This window comes from Bufo bufo, chromosome 4, assembly GCF_905171765.1.
Source record: "Bufo bufo chromosome 4, aBufBuf1.1, whole genome shotgun sequence".
NCBI classification, from domain to species: domain Eukaryota; kingdom Metazoa; phylum Chordata; class Amphibia; order Anura; family Bufonidae; genus Bufo; species Bufo bufo.
The window spans coordinates 346,002,488-346,015,901 of record NC_053392.1 but is presented as its reverse complement, the minus strand read 5'-3'; the positions used below and the strand labels follow the sequence as shown (position 1 = coordinate 346,015,901).

The following is a 13,414-nucleotide window of genomic DNA, read 5'->3' as shown; positions in this document are numbered from 1 at the left end:
CCCCCAGCCACGCACCAGTGATGGGCCCGAGCTGCGCTGGATGCCACCCCGCTGTGAACATGCTTCATCCCCATACTCCTCCTCCTCGTCCTCCAGTAGTGGGCCCTGGCTGGCCAAATTTGTACCTGGCCTCTGCTGTTGCAAAAATCCTCTTTCTGAGCCACTTCTAAAAGACTGGCCTGAAAGTGTTAGAGGTGACCCCTCTTCCTCCTCCTCGTCCTGGGCCACATCCTCTTCCATCATCGCCCTAAGTGTTTTCTCAATGAGACATAGAAGTGGTATTGTAACGCTGATAACAGCGTCATCACCACTGGCCATGTTGGTGGAGTACTCGAAACAGCGCAACAGGGCACACAGGTCTCGCATGGAGGCCCAGTCATTGGTGGTGAAGTGGTGCTGTTCCGCAGTGCGACTCACCCGTGCGTGCTGCAGCTGAAACTCCACTATGGCCTGCTGCTGCTCGCACAGTCTCTCCAGCATGTGCAAGGTGGAGTTCCACCTGGTGGGCACGTCGCATATGAGGCGGTGAGCAGGAATGCCGAAGTTACGCTGTAGAGCAGACAGCCTAGCGGCGGCAGGATGAGAACTCCGGAAGCGCGCACAGACGGCCCGCACTTTATGCAGCAGCTCTGACATGTCGGGAAGTTGTGAATGAATTTCTGCACCACCAAATTCAGCACATGCGCCAGGCAAGGGATGTGCATCAAACCGGCTAGTCTCAGAGCTGCAACGAGATTTCGCACATTATCGCACACCACCTTGAGGCTCACTGGCAGCAACCACTCGTCGGTCTGTTGTTCTATACCCCGCCACAACTCCTGCGCGGTGTGGGGCCTGTCCTCCAAACACATCAGTTTCAGAACGGCCTGCTGACGTTTACCCCTGGCTGTGCTGAAGTTGGTGGTGAAGGTCTGTCGCTGACCGGATGAGGAGGTGGTAGAAGAGGAGGAGGAAGCCGAGTAGGAAGAGGAGGCAACAGGAGGCAAAGAATGATGACCTGCGATCTTTGGCGGCGGAAGGACGTGCGCCAAACAGTTCTCCGCCTGGGGCCCAGCCGCAACTACATTTACCCAGTGTGCAGTTAGGGAGATATAGCGTCCCTGGCCGTGCTTACTGGTCCACGTATCTGTGGTTAGGTGGACCTTGCCACAGATGGCGTTGGGCAGTGCACACTTGATTTTATCCGATACTTGGTTGTGCAGGGAGGGCACGGCTCTCCTGGAGAAGTAGTGGCGGCTGGGAATAACGTACTGTGGGACAGCAAGCGACATGAGTTGTTTGAAGCTGTCCGTCTCCACCAGCCTGAATGACAGCATTTCAAAGGCCAGTAGTTTAGAAATGCTGGCATTCAGGGCCAGGGATCGAGGGTGGCTAGGTGGGAATTTACACTTTCTCTCAAAGGTTTGTGAGATGGAGAGCTGAACGCTTCCGTGTGACATGGTGGAGATGCTTGGTGACGGAGGTGGTGTTGTTGGTGGCACATCCTCTATTTCCTGGACGGCAGGTGCCAACGTTCCTCCAGAGGCGGAGGAAGAGGCCGAGGCAGCAGCAGAAGAGGGAGCAGGAGGGGTCTGAGCCCTTTCTTGGTTTTGAAGGTGCTTACTCCACTGCAGCCCGTGTCTCGCATGTAGATGCCTGGTCATGCAGGTTGTGCTAAGGTTCAGAACGTTAATGCCTCGCTTCAGGCTCTGATGGCACAGCGTGCAAACCACTCGGGTCTTGTCGTCAGCACATTGTGTGAAGAAGTGCCATGCCAGGGAACTCCTTGAAGCTGCCTTTGGTGTGCTCAGTCCCTGGTGACGGTGGCCAGTAGCAGGCGAACTGTTTTGGCGACGGCTGCTTTGCTTTTGCACCCTGCTCCCTCTTTTGCAATGCTGTTGGCTCGGTCTCACCACTGCCTCTTCCTCCGAACTGTGAAAGGCAGTGGCACGACATTCCATGTAGGGTCTAGGACCTCATCGTCCCCTGCATCGTCTTCCACCCAGTCTTCCTCCCTGACCTCCTTTTCGGTCTGCACACTGCAGAAAGACGCAGCAGTTGGCACCTGTGTTTCGTCATCATCAGAGACGTGCTGAGGTGATATTCCCATGTCCTCATCAGGAAACATAAGTGGTTGTGCGTCAGTGAATTCTATGTCTTCCACCCCTGGGGAAGGGCTAGGTGGATGCCCTCGGGAAACCCTGCCAGCAGAGTCTTCAAACAGCATAAGAGACTGCTGCATGACTTGAGGCTCAGACAGGTTCCCCGATATGCACGGGGGTGATGTGACAGACTGATGGGCATGGGTTTCAGGCGCCACCTGTGCTCTTTCTGCAGAAGACTGGGTGGGAGATAATGTGAACGTGCTGCATCCACTGTCGGCCACCCAATTGACTAGCGCCTGTACTTGCTCAGGCCTTACCATCCTTAGAACGGCATTAGGCCCGACCAAATATCGCTGTAGATTCTGGTGGCTACTGGGACCTGAGGTAGTAGGTTCAGTAGGACTGTAGCTGTGGCAGAACGGCCACGTCCTCTCCCTTCACCAGAGGCTCCACCAACACCACCACCACGACCATGACCGCGTCCCTTATTAGATGTTTGCCTCATAGTTAGCGTTCACCAAGCAAAGTAAAAAGTGGTTAAGTCTGTTAAAAATAATTAACTGGCAATAAAAACCCTGATGTAGGGTATTACACTCAATTTTTTTTTTGAAACTCTATATGACAGCGATATTTGTGGCCTAAATTTCACAGTAACTTATGCACGTCTGATCCCAGATGTGCAGTATATCAGAGGGTTTTTATAACCCCAGTAAACAAAAAGCCGTATTTGTGGCCTAAATGTGACACTCACTTATGCACGTCTAATCCTAGATGTGAACTATATGAAACAGATGGCTTTTTTTCACCCCAGTAAGCAAAAAGCCGTATTTGTGGCCTAAATGTGACACTCACTAATGCACGTCTAATCCTAGATGTGCACTATATGAAACAGATGTTTTTTTTTCACCCCAGTAAGCAAAAAGCTGTATTTCTTGCCTAAATGTGACACTCACTTATGCACGTCTAATCCTAGATGTGCACTATATGAAAAAAAGGTTTTTTATAACCCCAGTGTCTCAAAGCAATATTTCTGGACTTGCAGACATGCAGATATTATGTGCTGGTGCACTATCGTTGCATAAAATGGCTGCCGATTATGTATTCATATTGACTAACTGAAGGAAAAAAAGTTCGTTTTCAGCAGTAGTTGGCTCAGGGCAGGCTTAAAACAATTGTGCACTGCACCCACAAAACACATTTGCTGTAGATCGCTGAGTAAAGAAGCAGTTCTTCATAAGATTTCTCCCTGATCTCTCCCTCACAGCAGCTGCAGCCTATCCCTACACTAATCCGAGCAGAGTGACGTGCGGCGCTACGTGACTCCAGCTTAACCCCTTAAGGACGCAGGGCGTACCGGTACGCCCTATTTCCCGAGTCCTTAAGGACCAAGGGCGTACAGGTACGTCCTGACTTAAATTCGGAATTCCGGCGCCGCAGGGGTTAATCGGAACGGGACGCCGGCTGAAATCATTCAGCCGGCATCCCGTAACAACGCAGGGGGGGGTCATTTGACCCCCCCGTATCGGCGATCGCAGCAAACCGCAGGTCAATTCAGACCTGCGGTTTGCTGCGCTTTTTGCAGTTTCTGATGCCCGCGGTCCCTGACCGCGGGGATCAGAAACTTTAGAGTGGCTAAAATCATTATTTTTCACCCCCCCCTGCACCCCTGCACGATTTTATGCCGGAGGGTGGTGCGGGGGGGGTGTCGCAGGCGGTGGGGGCGTTGCGGGAGGCGGGCGGTGCGGCAGGCGGGATCGCGATCCCCCGCCCGCCTCCCCATGAACGATCGTTGGCTTCTAGTGGGTATACCAGGGTGCCAGCACATTGCTGGCACCCTGGTATAAACGGCTGACATCTGTGAAGATGTCAGCCGTTTAACCCTTTCCATACCGCGGTCCGTACGGACCGCTGTATGGAAAAAGTTAACTGTCATTGGTCAGGGAGCTCCCTCCCTCTCCATCGGGGGGCTGCTGTGGCTTTGCAGCCCCCCGATGGAGAGGGAGAGAGCCCCCAGAGAGCCCCCCTCAGCCCCGTCCTTACCCTTCCCCGTCTGCGAAGTTCTGAGCAGACGGGGAGGGTTCCCATGGCAACAGGACGCCTGCTCAGGCGTCCTGCTGTCCATGGTGCTGAACAGATCTGTGCTAAAAGCACAGATCTGTTCAGTGTAAGTAAAATACAGTACAGAACAATATATATTGTTCTGTACTGTATTATACAGACACCAGACCCACTGGATCTTCAAGAACCAAGTGGGTCTGGGTCACAAAAATGTAAAAAAAAGTGAAAAAAGTTAAGATAAAAAAAAAAAACATTTATCACTGAATAAAAATTAAAAAAATAAAATAAACTACACATATTAGGTATCGCCGCGTCCGTAACGACCTGATCTATAAAATGGTCATGTTACTTTCCCCGCACGGTGAACGCCATAAAAATAAAAAAATAAAAACTATGAGAAAATTGAAATTTTGCCCACCTTACTTCCCAAAAAAGGTAATAAAAGTGATCAAAAAAGTCGCATGTACGCCAAAATAGTACCAATCAAACCGTCATCTCATCCCGCAAAAAATGAGACCCTACTCAAGATAATCGCCCAAAAGCTGAAAAAACTATGGCTCTTAGACTATGGAGACACTAAAACATGATTTTTTTTTTTTCAAAAATGAACTCATTCTGTAAAACTTACATAAATAAAAAAAAAGTATACATATTAGGTATCGCCGCGTCCGTATCGACCGGCTCTATAAAAATATCACATGACCTAACCCCTCAGATGACCACCGTAAAAAAATAAAAATAAAAACAGTGTAAAAAAAGCCATTTTTTGCCATCTTACTTCACAAAAAGTGTAATAGCAAGCGATCAAAAAATCATATGCACCCCAAAATAGTGCCAATCAAACCGTCATCTCATCCCGCAAAAAATGAGACCCTACTCAAGATAATCGCCCAAAAACTGAAAAAACTATGGCTCTTAGAATATGGAGACACTAAAACATTTTTTTGGTTTTAAAAATGAAGTTATTGTATAAAACTTACATAAATAAAAAAAAATGTATACATATTAGGTATCGCCGCGTCCGCGACAACCTGCTCTATAAAATGACCACATGATCTAACCTGTCAGATGAATGTTGTAAATAACAAAAAAAAAAAACGTGCCAAAAAAGCTATTTCTTGTTACCTTGCTGCACAAAAAGTGTAATATAGAGCAACCAAAAATCATATGTACCCTAAACTAGTACCAACAAAACTGCCACCCTATCCCGTAGTTTCTAAAATGGGGTCACTTTTTTGGAGTTTCTACTCTAGGGGTGCATCAGGGGGGCTTCAAATGGGACATGGTGTCAAAAAAAACAGTCCAGCAAAACCTGCCTTCCAAAAACCGTATGGAATTCCTTTCCTTCTGCGCCCTGCCGTGTGCCCGTACAGCGGTTTACGACCACATATGGGGTGTTTCTGTAAACTACAGAATTAGGGCCATAAATAATGAGTTTTGTTTGGCTGTTAACCCTTGCTTTGTAACTGGAAAAAAAATATTAAAATGGAAAATCTGCCAAAAATGTGAAATTTTGAAATTGTGTCTCTATTTTCCATTAAATCTTGTGCAACACCTAAAGGGTTAACAAAGTTTGTAAAATCAGTTTTGAATAGCTTGAGGGGTGTAGTTTCTTAGATGGGGTCACTTTTATGGAGTTTCTACTCTAGGGGTGCATCAGGGGGGCTTCAAATGGGACATGGTGTCAAAAAACCAGTCCAGCAAAATCTGGCTTCCAAAAACCAAACCGCGCACCTTTCACTCTACGCCCTACTGTGTGCCCGTACAGTAGTTTACGGCCACATATGGGGTGTTTCTGTAAACGGCAGAGTCAGGGCAATAAAGATACAATCTTGTTTGGCTGTTAACCCTTGCTTTGTTAGTGGAAAAAATGGGTTTAAAATTGAAAATTAGGCAAAAAAATGAAATTCTCAAATTTCATCCCCATTTGCCAATAACTCTTGTGCAACACCTAAAGGGTTAACGACGTATGTAAAATCAGTTTTGAATACCTTGAGGGGTGTAGTTTCTTAGATGGGGTCACTTTTAGGGAGTTTCTCCTCTTGGGGTGCATCAGGGGGCTTCAAATGGGACATGGTGTCAAAAAACCAGTCCATAAAAATCAGCCTTCCAAAAACCATATGGTGCACCTTTCACTCTACGCCCCGCTGTGTGGCCGTACAGTAGTTTACGGCCACATATTGGGTGTTTCTGTAAACGGCAGAGTCAGGGCAATAAAGATACAATCTTGTTTGGCTGTTAACCCTTGCTTTGTTAGTGGAAAAAATGGGTTAAAATGAAAAATTTGACAAAAATATGAAATTCTCAAATTTCCTCCCCATTTGCCAATAACTCTTGTGCAACACCTAAAGGGTTAACAATGTATGCAAAATCAGTTTTGAATACCTTGAGGGGTGTAGTTTCTTAGATGGGGTCATTTTTGGGTGGTTTCTATTATGTAAGCCTCGCAAAGTGACTTCAGACCTGAACTGGTCGCTAAAAATTGAGTTTTTGTAAATTTCTGAAAAATTTCAAGATTTGCTTCTAAACTTCTAAGCCTTATAACATCCCCAAAAAATAAAATATCATTCCCAAAACAATTCAAACATGAAGTAGACATATGGGGAATGTAAAGTCATCACAATTTTTTGGGGTATTACTATGTATTACAGAAGTAGAGAAACTGAAACTTTGAAATTTGCTAATTTTTTTCAAATTTTTGGTAAATTAGGTATTTTTTTTGTGCAAAAAAAATAATTTTTTTGACTTCATTTTACCAGTGTCATGAAGTACAATATGTGACGAAAAAACAATCTCAGAATGGCCTGGATAAGTCAAAGCGTTTTAAAGTTATGAGCACTTAAAGTGACACTGGTCAGATTTGCAAAAAATGGCCTGGTCCTTAAGGTGAAAATGAGCCCGGTCCTTAAGGGGTTAAATAGAGGCTGGGTCACATGCTGCAGTTGGCCAATCACAGCTGTGCCAATAGTAGGCATGGCTGTGATGGCCTTTTGGGGCAAGTAGTATGACGCTTGTTGATTGGCAGCTGTGCAGCCTTTCAAAAAGCACCAAGAAAGTGCTGAACACCGAACCGTGTTCGGGTCCGGGTGCCGAAAAACCTAAAGTTCGGTACCAACCAGAACTTTACAGTTCGGGTTCGCTCAACTCTACTTATGTGCCTTCCAAAATGGGACCATTGAAAACTGCAAGCTGCCATGCAACAATAAAGCCCCCATACAGCTTTGTAAAAAGAAAAATTAAAAAGTTATGGACTATGGGATGCAAGGACGGAAAAAAAAAACATTTTATTTTTTTGTGTGTGTGAAAAAGAGTTATTTTTGCAAAGTAGTAAAAGTAGTAAAAAATATATTTGTATATGTATTTCGCCATAGCGATGTGCACCTGCATACAGGGTTGTGCTGACTGAATCCCCCACAAAAACTTTATCATACCTTTACTCCAGAATTCTGGCGTCAAAAAGTCACAAAAAATAGGACTTTTGCGACTTTTTGCACTCGCTTGCACTCACATGCCTCTCCATAACTTTGGCGCATCCAGTGCTAGTTCTACATGTAAGACAGCTTCCTAGCTGTAGACCTTTTTTTACGCGTACAGGCGTAGAGAATGGTAAATGAGACGGACCTGCCAGCCCATCCCCATCTCCACGCACGCCACGCCCACAATTTTAGATCTAGCGTGAGCAGGGCGAAATCGCAGATAGTCTGCACCTGAAATACACCTCATTTAGGCATATTTCAGAATAGTAAATTACCCCCATTTGCTGCTATTTCTACATGGTCTTTTAGCTGGTTTGAGATGAATGATCATGTGGCATTCATGTGTGATCTTCAAAGGTCCTTTACCCTTCAGCACACTTGGTATGGGTAGTGTCTAAACTCCAGTGCCGCAAGGATCTTCTGACGTCTCAGGGTCATGTGACATTAGAAGCCTCAATCCCAAAGTGACCATGCGCCTTACCACTAACACCATCAATAGATTTAGTTATTATTATTTCATATTACTAATCTTTATTACCAGTGCACATGGGATGTAGTTATATTCCTGCTGGTACACCCCGCTTCAAACCCACGTGACTTTAGCATGTCACATGGAGTACATTGAGCTTAGACACAACCCTATGTACATACATGTGTGCAGGCCTGTAAGCTAAATTACCACTCCCTGCAGTCCTAGCATAGTGCAGCCTGAGGCAAGGGTTTGCCTCATGGATGATGCACCCCTAGTGGTGCTTATGTAAGTGCTGTGGCCTCTTCATTATTTACTTTGGTCTGTACTGCACAAAACGTTACTTCTCATAGTGACTCTGCTTGATATTGTAGCTTTTTCCTATTCAACCAGCTAATTGGCTGGGTTGTTGAAAGTTGGACCCCTCAATCTATTGTTGATGGCCTATCCCTATATAGAGGACAGGCCATCAGTTTGAAAACCTGAATGTGTACTTTCACATGTCTGCTACAGCCTTCCGGCAGGCAGTTCCTGCATGAAATCACGGTAATTGGCTGGACAAAAAAACTCTACGTGCAGAGGTTTCTGTCCAGCCATTCTTGGCATTTTTGCCGGATTGCTCCAGGATCTCCCCCGGACCACATTATACTTAATGGGAGCAACGGGCATTCCAGTAGCATCCACCAGTGCCAGATCCAGAGAACTCCAGCTGTTCTCTGCCGGAGCAGCCTGCCAGAATTGATGCTGTAGATGTAAAAATAGACTAACTCCTTTATGGTAAGATAAATACATATACATATGTCCATGTTATTTAAGGTGCCCAACACATTAGATTAATGATAGCTGAACCTACTAATTTCAGCAAGACCGGCCCAACCATCTAATGAGTTTTGGGCGTTCCTGACTCTCCCTCAATGAGAGAAGACCTGAGCATGTTGGATCCTTTGTTCTCACTAAAGTTAAGCCACCTCCAAATGTGATGTTTGTGATTATAGCCAAGTGGTGCCTTCTCTTTGAGTTCTTAATCCACTTTCAATGTCCACCACACAGTTTTTATTACATTACTTTTTCACTTCATTTATTTTAAATTGAGCAATTAAATGGACTGCAATTGCTCAGTTACAGTTTCTATTGCAAGTTTGTGTGTAACCAAAACCAAATAATTACTAATCTATATTGTTTTATTATTGATTCAGGACTGGCATTTACCAGCTATCTCATCCTCCGCCTCAGCACATAATATTGTAAGTATTTTCTGCTACATAAAATTTGGTTTAGATGTTTATTACGCTACATGAATCAACTTTTATTTACTTTCTTGCAAAATTTTGGTTACCTGTACTTAAATGGAGCATGTTTGTCTGAATGCTGAATTCTCATTTGAAAAAACTAGTTCTTACAAGCTTCTTTTTTTATGTTTGCCATGGAAAACATCTACTCTATAAACACTGTCACATTATGCACTTTAAAATGGCACATACCATATAGCCATTATTACATGTTCCAGCCCATCATTTGGGAGGTTCGGGCTCACATTTTGTGGCAATTTTACAAAGCACAGGTGAAAAGTGTTACAGATGTGGATTTTACTATAGGCATTGCTATGTGTCTGATTTCTGAATATGATTTTTTGCACCTTTAATTCCAGAAAAAAAAGTTTTAGCAACATGTACCATGTCTTGAGATGGGATTTTAAAAAAAAACCTCAACTACAATGTAGCCCTCCTCATGGCCGCTGGCTGGGAACATAGTAATCTGATACTCTCAGGATTAATTAATGCTGGGAGCATCAGGTACTTATGCATCTGTCCAACGGCCGTAGGTGCCTTCCTGATCTCATCTGTATCACCATCATCAGGACAGTTATACAGTTGAATACTATGGCGAGGGCAGCAGTATTTTGTGCTGCACTGTGATATTTGGTTCTGCTGGGGTGGTATTTTGTGCTGCACTATGGTATCTCAGGCCCCACCTACTTCTGTTGTCCCTGCCCACTTGTGTTTTCCCTTCTTCAGTCAATTTGGACCCGCCTACACCATGGGGCCACTTTTAGATTTGTACAGAGATGTAATAGAACTTTTGTGGGTCTCTGCTCTTTTTCCTTAGATTGATTGCTCTTGGGGTAGAATATCTCCAACAGAAGGCCTCATGCACACGACCGTTGTTGTGTTCCGTTCCGCAAAATGAGGTTCCATTGTTCTGTGATCCGTTTCCATTTTTGTTTCCATGTGTCTTACTTTATTTTTGGAGGATCACCAGACATAAAGGAAAGTAAAAAAAAATCTAAGACAGGTTTGCCATGCAAATGATAGGAAAAAAACGGGCGCGGACCTGCGGACGCGGATGACAATCTTGTGTGCCTCTGTATTTTTTTAGCGGTCCCATTGACTTGAATGGGTCCGCCAACCGTTTTCCACAAAAATAATAGGACAGTTTATATTTTTTTGACGGACTGGAACCACGGATCACGGACGCGGATGACAAACGGTGCAATAGCCGAGTTTTCAACGGACCCATTGAAAGTCAATGGGTCCGCAGAAAATCACGAAAAATGGAACAACGGACACGGAATAAAACAACAGTCGTGTGCATGAGGCCTAAGAGACAGACTTCCTCTGCATTGCTCCTACACACAGTGCACTTTTGGCTAAAATATCTGTCACGAGGGTATCAAGAGCCTTGTCTGACTCCGTTATACCCGGGGTCAGGAAGTCGCAGCGGGTGGCTGCGCGCTCTATATCTAAAGATCACAGTGTTTCTTAGTTATTGTTTTCTGTGTTTGCCTTGCTATCCTTTTTGTCTCTCTCAGGGATCCGTAGCTTCTCCTCCTCAGCTGTTTCTTGTCTGCCACTCCCTACCTCCTTATATTCTCCCCTCACACTTCTCTAGTTGCCAGTTATAGAGCTTCCTGCCTGGACATCTATACTGACCCACTGGAGTGGTTAATCCTGGTTGTTGTTCCTGTGTGCTGCCCTCCGGATCCCTGTTTGGCTTATTGTTGTCTCTTGTTGTCGCCCACCTGGGAATATATGTTGAGTCTGTGTTGTCTGTCCTCCCCTTGGTGTTTTCCCTTAGAGTTAGTGGTGCGGACTAGTGTTCCCATCGCCCTGTTCACTACCTAGGGCTCAGCTCAGGGAAAGCCAGGGCTTTAGGCACGTGATCGGCGTACGGGTGAGGAACCCGTCTAGGGACGTCAGGGCAGCCAGGTGCCAGCCGCCAGGTGAGTCAGGGGTCACCATCTTCCCTCTCACTTGGGCAGGGCCTTCCTCGTTCCCTCCCTCTGTGTCACGTATGTGATAGCCACGCCGACCGTGATAATATCACACCAATATTGCACTTGTGAATGCAACCTTAAAGACTTATTACTGTATGAAGATCGATACAAAGACAGGTTGTGTTCCTTCTAGGACTTTATTTTGTACTGTATCGTCGTGTTTGTGATAAGCTTTCTTCAGCAGTCCAAGATGATACACTTTATAACTGTCACAACAAGTGGCCAGTAGGGTGTCTGACTGTGATAAGATACTTTATTAGTACACATTCTTGGACAATAGGTTGTAAATACAATGAGGTGTGTTTTTATTTGAGAAATGTATGAAAGAATAACATCATTGTTCTGGAAAATTAAAAATGATGTAAAGCTCATAACTAAAATGTCTTAAAAGAGGTCTCTGAGCTTAAAAAAAATTGAAAAATCACCTGTATTTGTCTAAATCTTTACCAGATGATACAACCATAGCTCAGAAGTAATTTTTTATTTTCATTATCTTGCCCAGCTCAGTATAGCATTGTTATGGTGCTGTCAGGGTGGAATTACGAATGTGAAGAACTACTGTCTCTATTTTATAGCTGCATGTATGCCCATCTATTGCAGTGTGTAAGTTAGTGCTGTACAGGGTGGGCCATTTATATGGATACACCTTAATAAAATGGGAATGGTTGGTGATATTAACTTCCTGTTTGTGGCACATTAGTATATGTGAGGGGGGAAACTTTTCAAGATGGGTGGTGACCATGGCGGCCATTTTGAAGTTGGTCATTTTGAATCCAACTTTTGTTTTTTCAATAGGAAGAGGGTCATGTGACACATCAAACTTATTGGGAATTTCACAAGAAAAACAATGGTGTGCTTGCTTTTAATGTAACTTTATTCTTTCATGAGTTATTTACAAGTTTCTGACCACTTATAAAATGTGTTCAATGTGCTGCCCATTTTGTTGGATTGTCAATGCAACCCTCTTCTCCCACTCTTCACACACTGATAGCAACACCGCAGGAGAAATGCTAGCACAGGCTTCCAGTATCCGTAGTTTCAGGTGCTGCACATCTCGTATCTTCACAGCATAGACAATTGCCTTCAGATGACCCCAAAGATAAAAGTCTAAGGGGGTCAGATCGGGAGATCTTGGGGGCCATTCAACTGGCCCACAACGACCAATCCACTTTCCAGGAAACTGTTCATCTAGGAATGCTCGGACCTGACACCCATAATGTGGTGGTGCACCATCTTGCTGGAAAAACTCAGGGAACGTGCCAGCTTCAGTGCGTAAAGAGGGAAACACATCATCATGTATCAATTTCGCATATCCAGTGGCCTTGAGGTTTTATTGAAGAATGGCCCCACTATCTTTGTACCCCATATACCACACCATACCATCAATTTTTTTGTTCCAACAGTCTTGGAGGGATCTATCCAATGTGGGTTAGTTTTAGACCAATAGCGGTGGTTTTATTTGTTAACTTCAGCATTCACATAAAAGTTTGCCTCATCACTGAACAAAATCTTCTGCATAAACTGAGGGTCCTGTTCCAATCTTTGTTTTGCCCATTCTGCAAATTCAGTGCGCCGATCTGGGTCATCCTCGTTGAGATGCTGCTGTAGCTGGAGTTTGTAAGGGTGCCATTTGTGAGTAGCTAATATCCGCCGAAGGGATGTTCGACTAATGGCACTCTCCAGTGACATGCGGTGAGTGCTACGCTGTGGGCTCTTGCTGAATGAAGCTAGGACAGCCACTGATGTTTCTTTATTAGAGACAGATTTCATGCGTCCACATTTTGGCAAATCCAACACTGAACCAGTTTCACGAAACTTAGCAAGCGGTTTGCTAACTGTAGCATGGGAGATGGGTGGTCTCGTAGGGTGTCTTGCATTGAAATCTGCTGCAATGACCCGGTTACTGCGTTCACCAGACATTAACACAATTTCTATCCGCTCCTCGCGTGTTAACCTTGGCGACATGTCAATGGCTGTAAACAAAGAGAAACTTGTAAATAACTCATGAAAGAATAAAGTTACGTTAAAACCAAGCACACCATTGTTTTTCTTG

The 13,414-nt window shown here is 44.8% G+C and overlaps 1 protein-coding gene across 1 annotated transcript in view; it reads left to right on the top strand.

Moving 5' to 3' along the window:
• The window catches only part of TRAPPC3L (trafficking protein particle complex subunit 3L), a 169,524-nt gene that overhangs the window by 53,944 nt on the left and 102,166 nt on the right, over positions 1-13,414 (top strand). The window contains exon 2 of the mRNA XM_040426842.1: positions 9,284-9,331. Coding sequence (XP_040282776.1) covers positions 9,284-9,331 — 48 coding nt within the window. The remainder of the gene's footprint in view (positions 1-9,283; positions 9,332-13,414) is intronic.